This window comes from Vigna unguiculata, chromosome 5, assembly GCF_037176805.1.
Source record: "Vigna unguiculata cultivar grain cowpea cultivar isolate G323 ecotype 2 chromosome 5, ASM3717680v1, whole genome shotgun sequence".
Lineage (NCBI taxonomy): Eukaryota > Viridiplantae > Streptophyta > Magnoliopsida > Fabales > Fabaceae > Vigna > Vigna unguiculata.
In genome coordinates, this window is record NC_140796.1 from 53,909,828 (window position 1) to 53,931,871 (window position 22,044).

Here is a 22,044-nt window from a genome sequence, read left to right on the forward strand (position 1 = left end):
ATCTGAACACCATTTCATTCCTCATGCCAGGTAAAATACCTTGTTGAGGTGTGTTCGATGATGGAAAAGAGTTAATGATATGAATGAGCCAACGCTCACAAGAACTTTTACTCTCTTCCTACCTTGTCGCAGAGATATTTGTATAAATGCTTCTTCATTCACTCCCTTGTTTTGAATCTATGTTGTTCAGTACCCAATAATATGGATTTGAAAAAAAACCAGTGTCATTATTATTTTCCTTTTTTCTTAGATAGTTTGATAAAATAAGTTATCTTTCATACTTCAAAAACTGCTGTATTTGTTTATTTTTCTTTATATTAGATTTTTATCTTTTTACCAAGTAAAAACTTCAAATTTACAAACCTACCTCGTGACTGCTTTGGTAAGATAATGCTGTGTAAAGAATTCAGACAACTCTAAACAAGAATGTCTATGCCTAATTTATCAAAATTATGAAGCCGAACCCGTGGTAGTTTTGTCACCCTCTCAAGAATTCAACATGCCATCAATAAGGGATAGATAACTTCTTTTGTAAATGTAGTCACCACAACTCTCCACCTAGTGTGGACTGAATCATGTTTAAATGCGAAAGTATGTCATAATTTAATATCAAACCCAAAAGTGAGTATGTATAATGTTTACTAATAGTGAGAGAAATACTTATAAAAAAATGAAAAATATTAAGATCAAAATACACAGTGATATATTTCTCTAATCATCTGTTATCTTTTTAATTGATGAAATTAAAAATATTTACCAAAAAATGAAAAAAAATGGAATATGGTTGATGGAATTGAAAACTTGATGCTTATCTTGTTTAGACGTGTATAGGTTGGAGAAAAAAAGAAAGACGACATCATATACATTTCACTAATCACGCGTATTTTTTTTGAATTGGAAAAAAACAGTTTCCGTTATATGTAGTTAACCGAAATGTACTTGCATTAGTTCAATTTTTTAAAATTGATTTGTAATATATTTTAGTTTAATTTTCACTTTAAAACAGTTTAATAAATTTAGTTTAATTTAGTACGATTAATTGATAGTTCGGTAAAATTCAATTAACTTTTTCCTAAGGTGGCCGCCAAAGCATAATTTAACTTCAAATTTATTAATTTAAATAAAAATTTATATAAATGAGTGAGCAATATATTTAATTTCGATCACAGATAAAAGAATAGTGCTTACACATACAATTTTACACTTTTTTTTTTGTTTTTTTACGAAGTCTTGCAGTTGTATAGCCAACGTGCTTACATAACGAGGCACGATAATATATATATATATATATATATATATATATATATATATATATATATATATATATAATGATTATTAGTGAAGTTGTGTTTATAACCACAAAACTAATGAAGTTCTGTTTATAATTACGATTTTAATAAATTCATGATCTTACTTGATAATAAAAAAATAAATTAAATTAAGTCGTAACTACTTCTTCATCAAAATTTAAAAAATAAAATAAAACCATGTTTTAAAATATGACTTTTTTTTTAATAACGAAAAGTTAAAATAATATAATAATTATTGAAACAATTTTTTCTTTTTAATAACGAAAAGTTAAATAATATCATAATATAATAACTAAGTAGATAAACAGCAAAAATTAAAATAATATAATAATTATTAAAACGATTTTTTCTTTTTAATAACGAAAAGTTAAATAATACTTTTTTAAAATTCTAAAACAAAATATTGCAATATTTCAAGGAAAATAAATAAAATAATTTAAATTTTTGATTAAAATAAAAACATTTACATTAATATATTCTATCGTTTCTTTTTCCATAACCATAATATTATATTGCCCTCTCTCTTTCTAATCAGTAATGGTTTCGCTGTTAACCCGGTATAACCAGAATGGATCGAATCTTCATTTTTATTCCTTTTTTTCTCTTCATAATTCCAATTTCTTTAATTTGAACTCTGTTTCTCTCGCTGACATGGCCCACCTTCCACGTCGCCTTCACCATTCCTACACACGACAAGAATCAATGGCCAACATTTCTTGGTATATATAAAGACACAATTTTTCAAAAAATTCGATTATGCCCAATTGCGGTTTTTGCCATGATAGGGACAACCTCACGCAACCAAAGCTATTTGCCAAAAGACAACGTCCATCACATTTAAGTAAACCTCCAAATTCGCAGATTTTCCTCTACTCACCTGAGTTGTTGCCTTCTCATGTTAACCTGTGTTGGCCTTTGAGTATTCGTCTTCATCTTCTTTTACTCGTTTTTTGTTTGTTTCATAATTTGAATTGAATTTTTTACTTGGTCATGCTCCTTTTCAGACATTTAGTTTTGACCTTTGATAGCGATGGATTATGTCATGAGCTATTAATTAATTTATTATTTTTTACTGTTACTAACGCGTGGAATCAATCTAACCAGCAAGTTACTAGTAGGCCGCGCATGATTTGACTTTCTTGTGATTCGTATGTGAATGGTTTCTGGTCACTTGCATGATTTTTCTAGTAAATATAATGTATTGTGGACCTTGCTTATCTATGACTTTGTTGTGTTTCTAGGCATAAACCACAAATGAATCTTGTGCTTTTTCCGTGGGTTTGAGATGGACGAGGATGATGATGATGATGGAAAGTTATGCGATATTTGTCTCTCTTCAAGGCTCAAAGAGAAATTAGATTAGTTGTGAGGATGATGATCGGACAGGAAAAGGGTGTGAAGCCTGTTCTGCTTAAATTTGGTTTGGCTTTGGCTCTCTCGTTTGCTGGATTTCTCTACTCACGCTTCAGAATCAGAAGAATCAAGCCCTCTAAATCACGCAAGGGGGGTTCTTTCGCTTGGTTTTTGCCTCACCAATATTTCATCTCTCTTTTTCTCCTCCGTTTTCTTGAATGATGAATATAAGTGTCTTTTTTCGTTTTTTATCTTTCTCAGGTCACGAGAGTGAGGTTAATTCAGGAGGAGGTATAGGGGCAGCATTAAGTACTTGCAACACCGTCTCAGCAGGAAATTTTCTATGTTCTGTAAGTTGCTTCTGGGAAGTACAACCATGTACTCTGTCACAGAGAAATTGTATTTTTCTGATTTTTTAAAGCTGTCATTTAGGATTTATTGTTGATTCCTTGCTATCAATATTGAGGTTTTCGACAAAAAAGTAAACTATTTAAAAAGTGTAAATCTTTTAGTAAAGTAATAGTGTTTTAGGTACCCGTAGCCACTAATTAGTTAGATTAGGTTAATGGACTGATATAGTTTGAACCAGGCATGTTGCCTATAAATAAAGGTAGAGGTTGAGATAGATATCTCTCTTTCAATTTAAGAGCATTGTACAAAAGAGAAATAACAAAATTTTTGTTGAAACTAATTAGAGTATAGTAAGGAGCTGAGAAAGTTTTGGTCGGGCAACTGAAGTCTAACATTCAAACCTTTCATATTATGGTGCTGTATCTAAGATACTTTTTAGGAAGAAAATAAATTTGTATGCAAGATACTTTTACATGCAATTACAAATTAACATAAGTTTGGCCATTTTGTTTTTTCTGAAAAAAGAAACTTAAAAACTAAAACAGGGTTATTAAATTTTGCTTTGATTGCGGGAAGAAACTTCCACCAACAGGGTGATAACTGGCAATTCTCCTCTTGCTCTCTCTCGTGACAGTACACAAAATGGTGATAGAGATGAGTTCCTCCTACCTGAATTTAATGATCTTCTTAAGGTCGTAGACTTTGGAGTCTCAGTTGTCAGAAATTCTTCTAAAAGAAATATGGAAGCATCATGGTTAAAAGAATATGCCGATCCCGAGAAGGATGACCACGAGCAAGAGGTAACTGAGCTCCGAACCATGATTAGAATGCTTCAAGACAGGGAGCAAAATCTTGAGGTTCAACTGCTCGAGTATTGTGGTCTTAGAGAGCAAGAAACAGCAGTGATGGAGATCCAGAATATATTGAAAGCAAGTACTGTAGAGGTAAAGAAGTTCAATCTGAAGGTTAAGGTTAAGACCTTACATTCTGAGAATTTGATACTAAAGCTGCTCTTTTGGGAGGAAGGATTAGAAGGAGAGATAGAGAAAGAGATAGAAAGGATTAAAGGGTGAAGTTGATGTTATTCTTTTTAAGGAATTAGGAGATGATTTTAGAATAGATTAGAGAGTGAAACTTGTGAAAATTTGTGATTGAATTGAATAATGTGACATATTAAAAAAAAAATTAATAGATAAAAAAATCAGATTACCAAAATATCCCTAATGCTAAAAATAATATAAAATGCTATATAAATCATTTAGAATAATTTATTTAATTTCTATTAATTGTGTAAAATAATATAAATATATTATAAAAAAATGAATAATCAAATTTATTTGGTATGAAATTAAATTTAACATTTATCAATTTAATATTTACATGAAAAATAATTTATTTATGTTATATATATTTTTTGTTTTTAAGTCTTTGAAATATAATTTTTTTTTATTTGATATGAACATATTTTTTTTAATTTGATTATGTTTGTTAATAACATAGGTAACATTTTTTAATAAATTTTTTTCTTTTTTCAAATTTTATAGAATTATATATTGTTTATATATTTTTAACTTTTAGATTTTTAGATGTTTGTTAATAATAAAATTTTATTTATTTTATTAATAAATTAAAAAATAAATTTATGTGAACAAATAAAAAAAAAGACAATACTGTGTGAAAATGTATCAAAAAAATTACAAAAATAAAAGAGGTAAAAAATAAATATAATAATAATAAAATAGTAATTTTGTATCCATCACCCTCTATTCTCTTCCGCACCCACACAGGAATATGAGTTTTCAAAGATATGTGAGTTTGTCTGAGTGTGTGAGAACGATATTCATTCCCAACCTACGTTCAAAATAGCAGCTTTTCCAAACTTTAACACTTATCTAGACTTATTTCAACTTTGCTTTGATTATTACAGGTTCGAAATATATAACTTCAAACTATTTCAAGTTACAAATGAAATAACTTTAAACCAAAATTTTAAAACCTCACTGGCTGCGTGGGACAAGTTATTTTATAAGAACTTGTGTTGTTCCCATCAATTGTCATATTTGATGTGGGACTTTAGTATGCAGAGGCTAATGTGGCCAGTGACTCCAACAACAGATAGGAGCATTTCTCCATTCCTTTCATTTTCTTTTTCTTCTTTTTAAATAAACTAGTTTTTAATACCCGTGCAAACGGGACATTTTAAAATGTATTATGAAATAGTATTTTAAATGTAAGAATTTAAGTTAAATTTCTATAATTAACACAAATTTTATATACTATTAAATAATTTGTATATATTCATGTGAAATAATATAGACTAAATTAAAAATAAAAAATATATATAATTTTGCATTTTAAAATTTATTTCATAAATTCATAGAAACTAATTCGATATTTGTTAATAGTATTTTAATCTTTATTTATTAAATCTTTATTTTTAAAATATTTAATATCTAACGGCTTTATAAAAATATAAAAGATAATTTTAATCATTCGATTTCTGTCGTTAATAGTATTTTAATTTTAATTTTTAAAATATTTAATATCTAACGATTTCATAAAAGAAACATTTATTTTTTAATACTAATAAAAAAAGATAAATATTAAACCTGTTCTTTTAATTTAGATTAATCTAATTCAGTATTAATTTTTTTATTTAATTACATTCTTTATCATTATAATATAAGATTGAATAATTATCTAAGAAAAGGATTTTAATTCTCTATGTTTATTTATTCATGAGAAAATAATATTCTTTTTTTATAAAGTCAAACCCTAGTTAAAATCGCATTCAATCTGTATTGCACAATCTGTATTGCACGGACACTTAATTTTTTTTTATTACTGTAAATTAATTTTTTTTAAATTAATTATAAGTGTTCTATTTTATAAAATTAAATAATACTGCTTTATTATTTATATATGTTTTCAATAAAGTATATTTTATTTTGAAATTATTTTAAATATTTGGTGGGTTTGTCTCATAGATTCATTTGTTAAAATTATTTGATTTTGTTCAACTTGTTTGTCAAATTAATTTATTAAACTCGTATTATAGATTTGTTTATCAGACTCATATTGTATACTTGTTTATTCCATCACATAATATTTATTTAATTATTATTTATTTATATTATTTACTATTTATATGTATATTATTTATTATTATAAGTCTTTATTATTATGTATTTTTATTTATTTTCATTTAGTATTATTGATTTTATTATGTTTATGTGAACTGTGTACATGTAATATGTTTATGTTTTGTTGTGTACATGTGATTACTATGTTTGTGTTTAATACAGAAAATTCCAAATTTGTGCCTGTAGAGAGAGAATAACTTAGGCAGAGAAGAAGGGATTTAGGAGAGAGAGAAATTTTGGTCTTTTTGTGTTTCAATGTTTCAACCGAAGAAGGGGTTTAGGAGAGAGAGAAATTTTGGTCTTTTTGTGTTTCAATGTTTCAACCGGAAACCCAAACAGAAGAGAAAAGAAATTTCATTCCTTATTTGAGTCGGTCTGTATAAATTAGAGTTGGGCAAAATAAACCAAACTGCACTGCACTATCAAAAACTGCACTAAATTAAAAAACTGTTCGCATGAACTGCACTGAACTGAAAAACAATTCAGATGAACTGAACTGAATTGTTATTCTTAAAAATAAACTGAACTGAACTGCACTATAACATAAATTGAACTGAACTATTACAAACTGAACTGTTTTATGAATTGCACTACTTTAGAACTGAACTACACTATTTTTAGACTGAACTGCACTAATTTTTAACTTAACTACACTGTTTTTGAACCGTTTTTGAACCGAATTGCACTGATTTTGAATAAACTTCACTCTTTTTGAACTGAATTGTACTATTTTTGAACCAAATTGCATTGATTTTGAATTGAATTACACTTTTTTTGAACTTAATTACACTATTTTGAATCGAATTGCACTAATTACATATGATTGTACTAGACAATAATAATTTAAAGTTTATATAATTTGAAAGTGCTTAGAAAATAATACTTGAGATATGCATCATACTTCAATACACCAATTAACATTTTTATAATTTTTTTATTTATATTAAAGTTTTCCATAACTTAAAATGTAATTAAAATATTAAAATTAATATAATAAATATAAATATCGGTATTAAATTATTTTTTATATTTTAAAATCTTATATAATATTACTTTTTACTTTTACAATGTTTATTATGTTGCGTAAAATTTTTTAAAAGAATTTATTTTAGAAAATTCTCAAAATTAATATTTTTTTTTAACATTTGTATTCATTAATATTTATGTGAAAAATGTTATAGAAATTTTATGAAGTTCTAAAATTAATATTTTAAGAATTTTTTAAAATAAATTCTCTTTAAAAAATTTGATGCCACGTAATAAATATTTTAAAACTAAAAAATAATATTACATAAGATTTTAAAATAAAAAATACGTTAGTACCAATATTTATATTTATTATACTAATTTCAATATTTAAGTTACAAAAAACTTTAATATAAATAAAAAATTATAAAAATGTTAGCTGTCACAAAATTTAATTTTTAAAAATAACTTATGTAAAATCATAACATAAAAATAACATTACATAATAAAATTCATTAAAAATAAAATAAGATATTGAATTAATTTATATATTTTTTTAATAAATTAATTATAAATATTTTATATTTTTCTCAAAGAAAGAGGAAAGAAAAAAATTAAGACAAAATAAAATAAATATTTTAATATGAAAGAGAAAGAATAGAATGTAAGACATAAAACACATAAGTTCAATTCTTATCCTAATACCAATATTTTATTTGAAGTATTTTGCTATTTCAATCTACTATAGTTATATAATTAACTTAGTTAACTTAGTTAACTTATCATAAGTTTAGTTTTTTAAAACTGAACTATTTTATAGTACAGTTCAATTATTATTATGAATAGTTTAGTATACTTTAGTTTAATATAGTACAATTAACTATAGTTTAGTATAGTTTAGTAAATTATGCCCGGCCCCTGTCTGAACATAATGATTTTGTGAAAACCTGGGAAGCGATGCACTCATAGGATTGGCCGATTCAGTCGCCTATTTCGGTTACTGTTGATTTCGGGACAAATGAAGGGACATGATGAGGTCGTGCCAGCTCTGGCGGGTCCACTGCATCCTCTGGACTGGAAATTCTTGCCGGTCTTCGGGAACGCACACACGGGAAGAGTTTCAGGAAAGTAACTGTCGCACCTCCTATTTCTGCATGAAAAGAAGGCCATGCTTTTTTTTTCTCTGTCGGATTCAATTCTTGGTTTGGGATTAGGGTTTAATTCGATCCGTTCATTACTCTTTTGTTTGTTTTGTCGAGTAATGCTTGTTTTAGCCTTTGGGCCGGTGTTTAAATTGTTAGAGCAAAGCAGCGAAACAGAGACGAAAAGAAGATTTCTTAAGATAGGAAAACTAAACTCTCTGTGTGTGTACAAAGCACTAACTTGTTCTGATTATATACTAACAGCCCCCATAAACCAGAACAGTTAAAAAACCAGTAGGTATTACACTTTGTTTAAACACAACACTCCTATCAGACCCCTTAATTTCTTAAACCTTTCTATCTTCAGGGCTTTAGTCGTCAGATCTGCTCCATTGTTTTCGGTACTGCAGTGAATTTATTTGATCTTTTCTTTAGCTACTTGATCTCTCCAAAAATGAAACTTAGTTTCTTGCTGTGACCATGTGATACAAGATTCTTTGCTAGATCAATCTCTGATATATTATCCACGAACAACTCATCAGAACTTCCAGGATCAAACTTCAACTCCTTGAGCAGTGAGGACAGCCACAGACCTTGACATGGGATTGCAATCTAGTTTTGCTTTAAGTCTTTTATTTGCACGCTTAGTGGGTTCTCCTGCTCTCTATCTATGTTTCTCTCTCTATCTATGTCTTAGGTGTGTGTCTTTCCTCTTTTTAAGGAGTGAGGAAGGTTATTTGAGAGGAGGCAAAAAAAAGAGACAGAGGGTGATAAAAACCAGAGAGATTCCCCTTGGCGAACCAACCAACCCAAGAACACAAAACAGGAACGGAATTAGAGCACAATGCACGCAACCTGAAGTCTCATAAAATAACTTTAGGTTGTTTAGCACAGGAAGTAGAGCATGCTGTGCTGGTATTGTGTTATGTTGCGCTGACCTCTCCTAAAGATACTCATTCTGTCTTTCACAAACACTCCCCCTATACCCTTATAACTCCTATTCCTATTCATTTTCTTTGCCTTCATAGCACATATCCCAAACACCCCAACCTTTATTAGTTCTGTGCTGGAAAATGACTTGCAATGTAATTAAACATTTTCTCCCTAATCAAACTCATAACTTTGTTGCACATTTTTTTACCCTTTTGGATCTGAGTCAAGGCGAATTAGTTTACTTAAGCACTTGAGAGGGTCTGGTAGTACGCCTGCTAAATAGGCACTTTGATCCCACATCGTTTTGGTTATGAAATTCCTGATAATACACATTATATATATAGAAGATAGTACCTGCTAAATAGGCACTTTGATCCCACATCGTTTTGGTTATGAAATTCCTGATAATACACATTATATATATATAGAAGATAGTACGGGTTTCGTAATTACTTCGGAATTGACTTCTAACAAATAACCGGAGTCCTCATTTTGAGGTAATCTTTTATGTTATTCTTAAATTTATGATTATTTATCGTTGTATGTATTTTACTGCTTTATTATTTGTTTGTTATTTTAATTTATTTATTTTTATTTAATAGTTTTTATTTTATTTTGTTTATTTTAGATTTTAGTTTTCTTTTTATGGCCCGAAGTTAGATTCAACCCTCCCATTCCCTCTCATCCTCTGTCTCTTTAGTTACCCTAGTTACCACACTAGCACAACCCTGCCATCACTCATCAAATTCACATATTTGGAATTACTTAATGTATGTACCCTTTCTTGTAATAAATTTAAATCTACAATCCAAAATAGGCTTCCCCCACCAGGGACAAAAGAAATTAAAGAGAGGGAAATAGAGACAGGGTCAGATATTCACATGCCATGTCAAACCTCAAGAAAGATAACGAAGGCACATAATAAATGACAGATAGCATCAAAAACTGACGTGGACATATCTGGCAGAACATGGCAAAGTAAAGCATAGCAGAACAAAAACGGTGAGTACAGAGTACAGGGAGATCAAAGCCTAAAACTTGTCCCTTCCCAATTTTTTTCTTTGGATGAGGGTAACCATATAAATGGTAATTAATGATGGAAAACTCAATAAGGGAAGCAGAGTTTAGTTTGCATGGACCACACCAAAAATATATGAAACAACGTGACTCTGGGAATGAATAGCCTCTGCCGAAAAGTAACAAAACAAGGATTCAAGAAAGAAAAGGTGGAGTACCTTTTCTGAGAGGTGTTGGGCTGGGACACAGCTGTATCTGCAGAAGAGGGAGAGAAAACTTTGCTATCTCCACCACCACACCCGTTCTGCAACTTAGGGCAGTAGTTCTGTGAAGAATCTTTTCCCATCACGGGTGGAGCTGATGGGAACTGAAGAAAAGGTGAAGAGGCTTTGTTGTTAACCTGGTTGTGGTAGTTTGGCCATGGAGAGGCCTTGCTTTGGAACCCATTGTTGGGGCTGAGTATTGCATGAGACATGTTCGAAGAAGGGAAGCAACCAAGAGAGAGAAGAGACTCTTCTCTTTCCGAGTTCGCGTTCTTCATTTTACCACCGAGAGACCAGTCCTCACCAGGTGGACCAACCTCAGTTCGAGCTTTCTCTCCTCTGAGGACTTCCCTTCGTTTCTGTTCATCTGCCACTCTCGCTCCTTTGGGATCAAATCTAACCGCTGAGGAGATACCTCGTTTCTTGACCTTTCATCCATCCTACTTCTCGCCACACTCGAAAGGAAGATTAAGATTCTACCTTGCTCAAATACTACTCACCAAATATATGTATGAAAGACTTTTTCATGTAACACCAGATAAAACACAGCTTACAGACAGAAAACACGAAAAGGGTGAAAACAACAGTCTTGTTTTATATAACAGATGAAAAAAATGGGTGAAAACAACAGTCTTGTTTTATATAACAGATGAAAAAAATGGACACCGAATCATAGAGTTTGAGTTGGAGAGGTGAGATTCTTACAAGTCTAACCGCAGCTTAAATCAGCTAAATACCACATGTTGTAGTTGAGAAAAAAAAAAGAGGTTCTTGGTAGGCAAACTTGCCTAAGACCTTGTGAGAAACTCTGAGCCGAAAGACAGAAGGACCTACAATGTAACCTTAAAAGGTATTGGCCACTGCAAAACGGTGGGTAGGTTAAAGTAGCAGTAGGAGGAACACAAGTGTTATCACAGCTCAATGGAAACCCCACCAAGAGAAAGGAAGGGAGAAAAAAAAAACACTGGAAAAGCAAAGGTGGAGGGGGCTATAATAGCATGGGATTGCAATCTAGTTTTGCTTTAAGTCTTTTATTTGCACGCTTAGTGGGTTCTCCTGCTCTCTATCTATGTTTCTCTCTCTATCTATGTCTTAGGTGTGTGTCTTTCCTCTTTTTAAGGAGAGAGGAAGGTTATTTGAGAGGAGGCAAAAAAAAGAGACAGAGGGTGATAAAAACCAGAGAGATTCCCGTTGCGCTGACCTCTCCTAATGATACTCATTCTGCCTTTCACAAACACTCCCCCTATACCCTTATACCCTTGTAGCTCCTATTCCTATTCCTTTTCTTTGCCTTCATAGCACATATCCCAAACACCCCCTACCTTTATTAGTTCTGTGCTAACATTTTCTCCCTAATCAAACTCATCACTTTGTTGCACCTTTTTTTACCCTTTTGGATCTGAGTCAAGGCGAATTAGTTTACTTAAGCACTTGAAGAGTTCAAAGAGAGGGACACTGGCACGCTCAAGTCCATGCTGGTATAAAAGGACAAAGTTTTAACCTTTTAGTAATGATGGTAATTATGCTGGTTTTAGAAGATAATTGGTTAACTAAAGATTCATTTGGGTTGGATAAGAATTGTGAGATGAAACATAAAAATACAACTTTGAGGGGTGAGGGCTGAGGAGGACTGAACAGAAATAAAAAGAATTGAAAGGGGTGGGTGCTTTTGAGATGTTAGGAAATGGATGGATGGATAGCAAAGCTTGCTTCTTTGTTTTTATTTTGGAGGGAGAGGATTTGCATGATCCATGTTTGCAGGGCTTCTGCAATAAAAACATGCAGATCCCATGATCTTGTCTCCTCTGTTCTTTCCCTCTCCTTCACTCTCTCTCAGTTCACATATCCCCATATGATGATCATTTCAGAATTGTGAATGAATGTGATTTCCTGGGCTGCTACTCAACCATCACTCCTACACATCACATACACATCACACTCTCCTTGCCGTTCGATTTGTATCTATTACCATAGGGATTTGTTTTGTCTAATCTAAATCTGACAAAAAGTTTAGGGTCTGTTCTCTTTTCTTTTGATTTTTTCATGATAAATAATGCTTGGAAATAAAAAAGAGAGACAGAGGGTGATAAAAACCAGAGAGATTCCCCTTGGCGAACCAACCAACCCAAGAACACAAAAATTAGAGCAAAATGCACGCAACCTGAAGTCTCATAAAATAACTGAAGTCTCATAAAATAAAATGTTAGGTTGTTTAGCACAGGAAGTAAAGCATGCTGTGCTGGTATTGTGTTATGTTGCGCTAACCTCTCCTAAAGATACTCATTCTGCCTTTCACAAACACTCCTCCTATACCCTTATACCCTTACAGCTCCTATTCCTATACCTTTTCTTTGCCTTCATAGCACATATCCCAAACACCCCTTACCTTTCTTAGTTCTGTGCTGGAAAATGACTTGCAATGTAATTCAACATTTTCTCCCTAATCAAACTCATCACTTTGTTGCACCTTTTCTTTCCCTCTTGGATCTGAGTCTAAGGCGAATTAGTTTACTTAAGCACTTGAGAGGGTATGGTAGTATGCGTGCTAAATGCGAATTAGTTTACTTAAGCACTTGAGAGGGTATGGTAGTATATGCGTGCTAAATGGACACCTCTATCCCACATCGTTTTGGTTATGAGTTTCCTAATAAAAGACATCATATAAATGTAATATGAATGTAATTTTGTATGTTACATTTAAATTATGATTATTTATCTTGTATCTATTTTACTGTATTATTTATTATTTTTATTTATTTATTTTTATTTAATAATTTTTGTTTTATTTTGTTTTTTTAGTTTTTAGTTTTCTTTCCATGGCGGGCCCATCCTCGCTGGCCGATTTCACCAGCAAGCTCAGAATGTGGCGGCAAATTTGAATCTGCTCGGTCCGATCATTCAAGAAGTGGCAGGAAATTTGGTAGAAAATTTAAATCAGGTTACGACTGAAGATTTGAATCGGTTCAATCCGATCATTCAAGATTACGGGTCTGAAATCAGACGGTTTGAATCGGTTCAATCCGATCATTCAAGATTACGGGTCTGAAATCAGACGGTTGGAGGACATAGAGAATTACATAATGCAGAGATAACTAAAACGGGACGAAGAGATCGCAATATTAAAAGATATAGGAAAGGAACGAGACCAATACTTAGTTATGCTCGATATATGAAGTAGGAAAGGAACGAGACCAATACTTAGTTATGCTCGATATATGAAGCAGGTCGAGCTAAGGTTAAGGATTTAGAAGAAATCGCGATCCCTGACTACCAATCTAAGGATTTAGAAGAAATCGCGATCCCTGACTACCAATCTAAGATCAAGAATCACAAAAAATCCTATCGACGTCTCAAAAAATCCTATCGACGTCTCAAAAAATCCTATCGACGATCTAAGGCCCGAATTCATGAGCTGAAGGAACATAAAGAGCAGTTGAATTCATGAGCTGAAGGAACATAAAGAGCAGTTGAATTCATGAGCTGAAGGAACATAAAGAGCAGTTGAATTCATGAGCTGAAGGAACATAAAGAGCAGTTGAATTCATCGATCAAGAAGGACTTAAAAACATATCAATCCAGCTGGACGACAACATTACCAGGTTGCATCAGAACATTAATAGGTTGGATGACAACCTTGACATTAATATGTTGGATGACAACCTTGTCCAGTAGTAATTAGCATGTAAAGGTTGATACACTGACTAGCCCTGCTGTAATAATTAGCATAGGAACATACGTTTTGACTAGCCCTGATCTAATTAGATCATACGTTTTGTAATTGTGATGAGATGAATCACTTATAATAAAAAAAGATTTCATATTTCCTCTTTTTATTTTAATTTCCTTTAATTCGGAATCTACTTCGGTTCTTTATTTTAATTTACTTCTTCGGTTCTTTATTTTAATTTACTTCAATTCGGTCAACCCTACATTTCACCAACTCCCTTCAGAGAAAGTATACCCCTAACCTCTAACCCTCACGCACACATACTCTCATATTTACTCATCCAAGTTAGGCACCTCTCAACGACAACGACCATTGATTTGCCCAAACAAAAATCGCTTTCTTTTGAACCATTTCTTCTTTACCATACCCATAGATCCAATGCTCTTTGACCATCCCTTTATGGAATCACTATTTCTAGGCATTGCTTCTTAGACTTTCCTTTATTCTTTCATCTAACACAAATTGCCGACTCCAGTGTTCACACACATCCAATTTGTGTTAAGAAAAAAGATGGTGCTAGTGCTACAACGTAGAGAGAATATGATCATGCCTACCAGAAGAAAATTGACATTTGTTCAAGTGGCTTTTCAGATTGTTTGTTATATCAAAGTAGATTTCTCTTTTTTTTTTTCTAAGTGTTTGTAAAGAAGACATGTGTACACGTTCAAATTTGGATTCTTACCATGTGGATTTGAAATTATTAAGACATTGAGAAACCCCTTACAAAAGGGACTTCAAAATACAAACTATAAAACAAGTTAATAGTTTACTCAACAGTACATCATTCGACATTGGTACACACATTTTGAAGTTTTCCTTCCCTATTTATACAACCCATAAGCATTTCAAATCTTCATTCAAAACTAAAAAAAAAAAGAAAAAGATATATGCACCACATTACTTAGTTGTAATGTACGCAACTAGCTTCCAGCTTCATTCCATGATCTTCACCAGACAAAAGAACCAAAACGTCAAATTAGAGGAGTCTTCAAGTTTCAGCAGCGGAACAGAACAAAACCTCAAACCTCAAACTTCTCTTCATTTCATTGCTGAGTCAAGAGATATCTTCTCTTGCTTACTGCCAACTGAAACAACAAGCACTGCTTCAATTTTCAATCACAACAGTAACACAAAATGAGGAAAGTGAAAAAGAAGATTCCAACTCACGGGTAAAAGCAGAAAGTTCTGAACTCTTCAACACTCTCAGCCTCTTCACTGTTGATACAAACATGCTGCCAAGGATATGTAAACATTAAAAAATACATCTTTGCTGCCAATCATAGTTTTGTAGCAACAACAACTAAATCATTAAAAAAACATCAAAGGGAAAAGCAAATTGCGCCATTTAATTTATAGTTTATTTGTATTTCCGAGAGGAGACATTCGTACAGGTGTTGTCATGTGAAACAACAGACATGCCATGGCATGTACCACTTTTGTAAAAGGGTGTTTGATATAAATATATAGTAATCGTTAAGCACCGGGAATCTAACTAAATATCTATTACAGTTTTGAGATCAGAATGTTAATCCTCCATTGCCACTCACACACCAAGTGGAGATTATATAATATTATATAGTATTATATAACATTATAATACTAAATTAAATAATAGAGCACAAGATTGATAGTGATAATAAGATTCTTACTGCCATGGCACATCCCCAACAAGCATCCTGTCTCCTTCATTATCCTCATAAACAAGAGTATACTCTCCACTTCCATCCAATAATCCCGTGATTGCTTTCTCTTCATCCTGCTTGTTGTGAACTCCACCAGCAGAGGAATCTCTTTGAGCTGAACACCAGTAAGAAAAGACAAAATCAGATAACTTCACAAACCTTCCTTCTTCACCATCAAAACCGTGGAAAAACAAAACTTGAAAGAGAGATTGTCTAGAGAGCTAATCAGAAATTATATTAAAAAAATTGTTTGGTGAAACAGATTGACCGGAAGCATTAAATGTTGAATTAATGCAGCCAACCCCCCAAGTACATTAAATTAACAAAAAAACTTGCTTGTGTTTTTATGACTTGTTGTTGGGTAGCAATCAATTAAAAGTAGTAAACAAAAGTTTCCACACAAGGAAGATCTATATATATCATGTAAGCAAGAGAATAAACAAGTGTGATTAAGTTGACCATATGTGCATAACCATTGAATTATTGTCACACAAATTACCAGCAAGAAGACCTCTGAAAAGTTCGTCCACAGCAGAAGAGAGATTTTCATAGCTGTCATAAGCATTGAGGTCCACTTTTCTCCCTATTGGAACCCCATCCATGTTGATCTTCACAAACAAACCTTTACCACCATAGTTATCAACAGGTTTTTTGCCTGCAACCTTGTTGTGCTGCTCATGCTGTGACTCAGTTGGTGGCTTAGAAGTGCTGCTACTTGCAAGGTTCTTCCTGAAGGAACGAATTGGGGGCCACCCCACCACTGGAGCGGGAGCAGTTCTGTTTGTGGAGGGTCCACAAGGAAAATGTCAAATTAGGCATGAAAGTGAACAGTGAAACTGGTGAGAACAAGGCTAAAAGTTAAAAAACAAAAGGATGAGGTGGGGCTAAAGAGCTCACACTAGTTACCACACTAGCACAACCCTGCCATCACTCATCAAATTCACATATTTGGAATTACTTAATGTATGTACCCTTTTTTGTAATAAATTTAAATCTACAATCCAAAATAGGCTTCCCCCACCAGGGACGAAAGAAATTAAAGAGAGGGAAATAGAGACAGGGTCAGATATTCACATGCCAATGTCAAACCTCAAGAAAGATAACGAAGGCACATAATAAATGACAGATAGCATCAAAAAACCGATGTGGACATATCTGGGAGAACATGGCAAAGTAAAGCATAGCAGAACAAAAACGACCAGTACAGAGTACAGGGAGATCAAAGCTTAAAACTTGTCCCTTCCCAATTTTTTTTCTTTGGATGAGAGTAACCATATAAATGGTAATTAATGATGGCAAAAATCAATAATTATTTCTATCACTTAAACGTGCAACAATGGGATGTGAAACACCAGATCTATCACACGGCAACAAGTAGAAAGAAGGGAAGCAGAGTTTAGTTTGCATGGACCACACCAAAAAATATATGAAACAACGTGACTCTGGTAATGAATATCCTCTGCCGAAAAGTAACAAAACAAGGATACAAGAAAGAAAAGGTGGAGTACCTTTTCTGAGAGGTGTTGGGCTGGGACACAGCTGTATTTGCAGAAGAGGGAGAGAACACTTTGCTATCTCCACCACCACAACCATTCTGCAACTCTACCACCTTAGGGCAGCAGTTTTGTGAAGAATCTTTTCCCCTCACGGGTGGAGCTGATGGGAACTGAAGAAAAGGTGAAGAGGTTTTGTTGTTAACCTGGTTGTGGTAGTTTGGCCATGGAGAGGCCTTGCTTTGGAACCCATTGTTGGGGCTGAGTATTGCATGAGACATGTTCGAAGAAGGGAAGCAACCAAGAGAGAGAAGAGACTCTTCTCTTTCAGAGTTGGCGTTCTTCATTTTACCACCGAGAGACCAGTCCTCACCAGGTGGACCAAGCCTCAGTTCGAGCTTTCTCTCCTCTGAGGACTTCCCTTCGTTTCTGTTCATCTGCCACTCTCGCTCCTTTGGGATCAAATCTAACAGCTGAGGAGATACCTCGTTTCTTGACCTTTCATCCATCGCTACTTCTCTCGTCACACTCGAAAGGAAGATTAAGATTCCACCTTGCTCAAATACTACTCACCAAATATATGTATGCAAGACTGTTTCATGCAACAACAGATAAAACACAGGTTACAGACAAAAAACATGAAAAGGGTGAAAACAACAGTCTTGTTTTATATAACAGATGAAAAAAATGGACACCGAATCATAGAGTTTGAGTTGGAGAGGTGAGATTCTTACAAGTCTAACCGCAGCTTAAATCGGCTAAATACCACATGTTGTAGTTGAGAAAAAAAGAGGTTCTTGGTAGGCAAACTTGCCTAAGACCTTGTGAGAAACTCTGAGCCGAAAGACAGAAGGACCTACAATGTAACCTTAAAAGGTATTGGCCACTGCAAAACGGTGGGTAGGTTAAGGTAGCAGTAGGAGGAACACAAGTGTTATCACAGCTCAATGGAAACCCCACCAAGAGAAAGGAAGGGAGAAAAAAAAAAACACTGGAAAAGCAAAGGTGGAGGGAGCTATAATAGCATGGGATTGCAATCTAGTTTTGCTTTAAGTCTTTTATTTGCACGCTTAGTGGGTTCTCCTGCTCTCTATCTATCTATGTTTCTCTCTCTATCTATGTCTTAGGTGTGTGTCTTTCCTCTTTTTAAGGAGAGAGGAAGGTTATTTGAGAGGAGGCAAAAAAAAAGAGACAGAGGGTGATAAAAACCAGAGAGATTCCCCTTGGCGAACCAACCAACCCAAGAACACAAAACAGGAACGGAATTAGAGCACAATGCACGCAACCTGAAGTATCATAAAATAACGTTAGGTTTGTTTAGCACAGGAAGTAAAGCATGCTGTGCTGGTATTGTGTTATGTTGCGCTGACCTCTCCTAAAGATACTCATTCTGCCTTTCACAAACACTCCCCCTATACCCTTATACCCTTGTAGCTCCTATTCGTATTCCTTTTCTTTGCCTTCATAGCACATATCCCAAACACCCCCTACCTTTATTAGTTCTGTGCTGGAAAATGACTTGCAATGTAATTAAACATTTTCTCCCTAATCAAACTCATCACTTTGTTGCACCTTTTTTTACCCTTTTGGATCTGAGTCAAGGCGAATTAGTTTACTTAAGCACTTGAAGAGTCCAAAGAGAGGGACACTGGCACGCTCAAGTCCATGCTGGCATAAAAGGACAAAGTTTTAACCTTTTAGTAATGATGGTAATTATGCTGGTTTTAGAAGATAATTGGTTAACTAAAGATTCATTTGGGTTGGATAAGATTTGTGAGATGAAACATAAAAATACAACTTTGAGGGCTGAGGGCTGAGGGCTGAGGAGGACTGAACAGAAATAAAAAGAATTGAAAGGGGTGGGTGCTTTTGAGATGTCAGGAAATTGATGGATGGGATAGCAAAGCTTGCTTTTTTGTTTTTATTTTGGAGGGAGAGGATTTGCATGATCCATGTTTGCAGGGCTTCTGCAATAAAAACATGCAGATCCCATGATCTTGTCTCCTCTGTTCTGTTCTGTTCTGCACTCTCTCTCTCTCTTTCACTCTCTCTCCGTTCACATATCCCTATATGATGATCATTTCAGAATTGTGAATGAATGCGATTCCCTGTGCTGCTACTCAACCGTCACTCCTACACATCACCCTCTCCTTGCCGTTCGATTTGTATCTATTACCATAGGGATTTGTTTTGTCTATTCTAAATCTGACAAAAAGTTTAGGGTGTGTTCTCTTTTCTTCATTTTTCATGATAAATAATGCTTGGAAATAAAAAAGAGAACAAAACTGTCTCGAGTCTGAACTTAACAGCTCAAAGGAGAACTACTTTTGTTGCTTTTTCTTTTTGTTTAATGATAAAGGAATTATTTAGGATACAGCTGTCTTTAATTTTGCCAACATTGTATTTGAATATGAAATTAAGATGATTTATTATATTTTGAATGTGATTTGTGACTTTTTAAATATCATTTAAAGAAAATCATAATAACACTTATGATATTTTCAATTCTGATGGTTATAACGTATACAAACAAAAATGCAATTATTAAGACATAAATTGACACTATTTTCGTGTATAACAACTAAGATGTGTATTACGTTTTAGATTTTAAGTAACTTAACTAGTTTTGAAGTAATTTATAAATTTAAATACTTTTAATTTATTTTTTTTTAAATTATTAGGTATTTAAATTTTATATTTTCTGATTAAGTTTTTGTTATCTAATTTTTTTTATTAATATAGATATGCTGTTTCTCCACTTTGTTCGTCTCTCGGGTACAAAATTTGAAATCATTTAAAAAATCATATTCATATTGCACAACAGACATGTGACTTTTTATTGAAAACATATTTAATAATGATATAGTTATGATTTCGGATTTAATAACGAGATAGTTATGCTTTGGTATGTTTTTTATATTATCATCTATAATGATAAAAGTGTTCTCAATTAATCACAATATCCCCTTAATTATAAAACAAACTTCAAACTTCAACCTTCAAATTAACATATTATGATAAATAAATAAGATCACATAATATAACAATTATTTCGCTCAATTTTGTAACTCAATTAAAAAATATAAATATTTTAAAAAAATAGTTTAACGTGAAAATAAAATAAAGGTAAATTTTACTATATTAATAAAGTATTTTACCTTTGGAATGCTTCCAAAAAATGATAAGTAAACAAAAATCTCATTTCCTCGTACTATATATGTCTTCTCTACATTAGCAAAAAGTACACGGAACATTGTGAGTAAATTTAAGCGATAAATTTCTCAGTTGTGCATCTGATTGCAAAAGCTTCTATATTTAAAATTCATCATACCTTATACTAAACATTTTAATTTCTTCTAAATTCATATATTCTCCACAACGTTAATCTCTGCACCTATAATCTGCACCTATAATTCATTAAAACAACTAAACCTATCGAGAAAAGGTTCGAATTTTTTTAGTGCTATTTTTTATTAAGTATTAAAAATATATTATATTAATACTTTAAATTTATAAAAATAAGTAAATAATTTTCAAATATATATTATGTTTGTAACTAAAAAAAGGTGATTTCCAACTATTGGGTTACAGTGAAGTTGCGTTATCGTTACAAATAATTTAAAGGTTTCAGAAATTACATCATCGTTGATAATATCGATTCTGAAAAGACGTAATTTCGCAATGCGCCAATGCATGGTGGCTTTTACATACAGAAAAATATTCACATGTCTCCTGAGACAGTTTTCGATGCAGTTCTTTTTCGGGGTTGTAATATAATATTCACAAGTTGAGTATTCGTGTTTGTTTGATCTGTTTGCATGTTCTGAAAACCCTTGCTTCATTTCCCTGAATCACACTCTCATAAGTAAGAAGAAGACATTTTATTTCATTGAGAAAAGAGTTTGCAGCATATGCAGAGTGCAGTGGACACAGGAAGAAAAGTTGTGTGTGGCATTGTTGTTGGTGTTGGATATATATGTGAATGTGAAGACTCTGTTTCCTTTTCCGTTTCAGGTTGAGACATTTGTCAAGGTTTTGATGCATGAGGCATAGGCGTTCACGTGTGCTACCTTCTACAACTACTGTACCACAACAACTCTCTCTGTGTCAAGCTGTTAATGAATCACCATAACCATTTACGTCAGAATCTTATTCTTGTTCCAAAACCAAGGTTTCAAAACAATCACCATAAAAACTCATTCAAATGCACCTTTTTTATTTCACACTCCTAAAAAAACTGCTAATTCATTAGCTATATATACACAAGAATGAGTTATGCATATTTTCGATAAATAGTATCACAAATTGACTAAAAGCAAACTATGTAACTTTACGTACTAAAATTGCTGAGTTTCAAGCTACATTTCTACTCATATGTACAATTTTCCAACTTGACACCATTTATGGGACATTCTTAAGTAAAAACTATTTCTAAATAAAGTTGATGGCATTTTCAAAAAAATACGTGTGTGGAATTTGAAATTGTTGTTTTTCGGCTTTGAAGACTTGATGTGTCTGGTAACATTTATTTTCTCAGTAACTGTTATTATTCAGATATCACAAGAGAAGATTAAACAATAATTCTAGTTCGAAAAAATACAAAATGATTCAATTATTTGAAAAGGATGCTCAATTATTTGCCTTTTTTGTGCTTTGGTGGTTGT

At 32.6% G+C, this 22,044-nt stretch overlaps 1 protein-coding gene and 2 long non-coding RNA genes across 5 annotated transcripts; 2 read left to right on the forward strand and 1 right to left on the reverse strand.

Annotated features, from left to right (window-relative positions):
- The first annotated feature begins 2,076 nt into the window (after positions 1-2,076).
- On the forward strand, positions 2,077-4,216 carry LOC146886554 (uncharacterized). 3 transcript variants are annotated; one of them, XR_014995141.1, is made up of 3 exons: positions 2,077-2,151; positions 2,552-3,013; positions 3,649-4,216. It is a non-coding gene; the product is annotated as an uncharacterized LOC146886554 (long non-coding RNA). The 3 variants fall into 3 exon arrangements; XR_014995139.1 differs by having other exon boundaries at positions 2,092-2,229; XR_014995140.1 differs by lacking the exon at positions 2,077-2,151 and adding an exon at positions 2,239-2,458.
- Positions 4,217-9,512: 5,296 nt separating this feature from the next.
- Positions 9,513-15,087, forward strand: LOC146886555 (uncharacterized). Its single transcript, XR_014994853.1, has 2 exons — positions 9,513-9,695; positions 13,278-15,087. It is a non-coding gene; the product is annotated as an uncharacterized LOC146886555 (long non-coding RNA).
- On the reverse strand, positions 14,863-18,817 carry LOC114184980 (auxin-responsive protein IAA26-like). Its single transcript, XM_028072426.2, has 6 exons — positions 18,115-18,817; positions 17,396-17,972; positions 16,387-16,664; positions 15,855-16,002; positions 15,373-15,437; positions 14,863-15,290 (listed from the first exon to the last, which is right to left on the reverse strand). Exons 2-6 carry the CDS (start codon positions 17,887-17,889, stop codon positions 15,244-15,246), a joined length of 1,032 nt encoding a protein of 343 aa, XP_027928227.2. The 5' UTR covers positions 17,890-17,972; positions 18,115-18,817; the 3' UTR covers positions 14,863-15,243.
- Between the last annotated feature and the right edge of the window lie 3,227 nt (positions 18,818-22,044).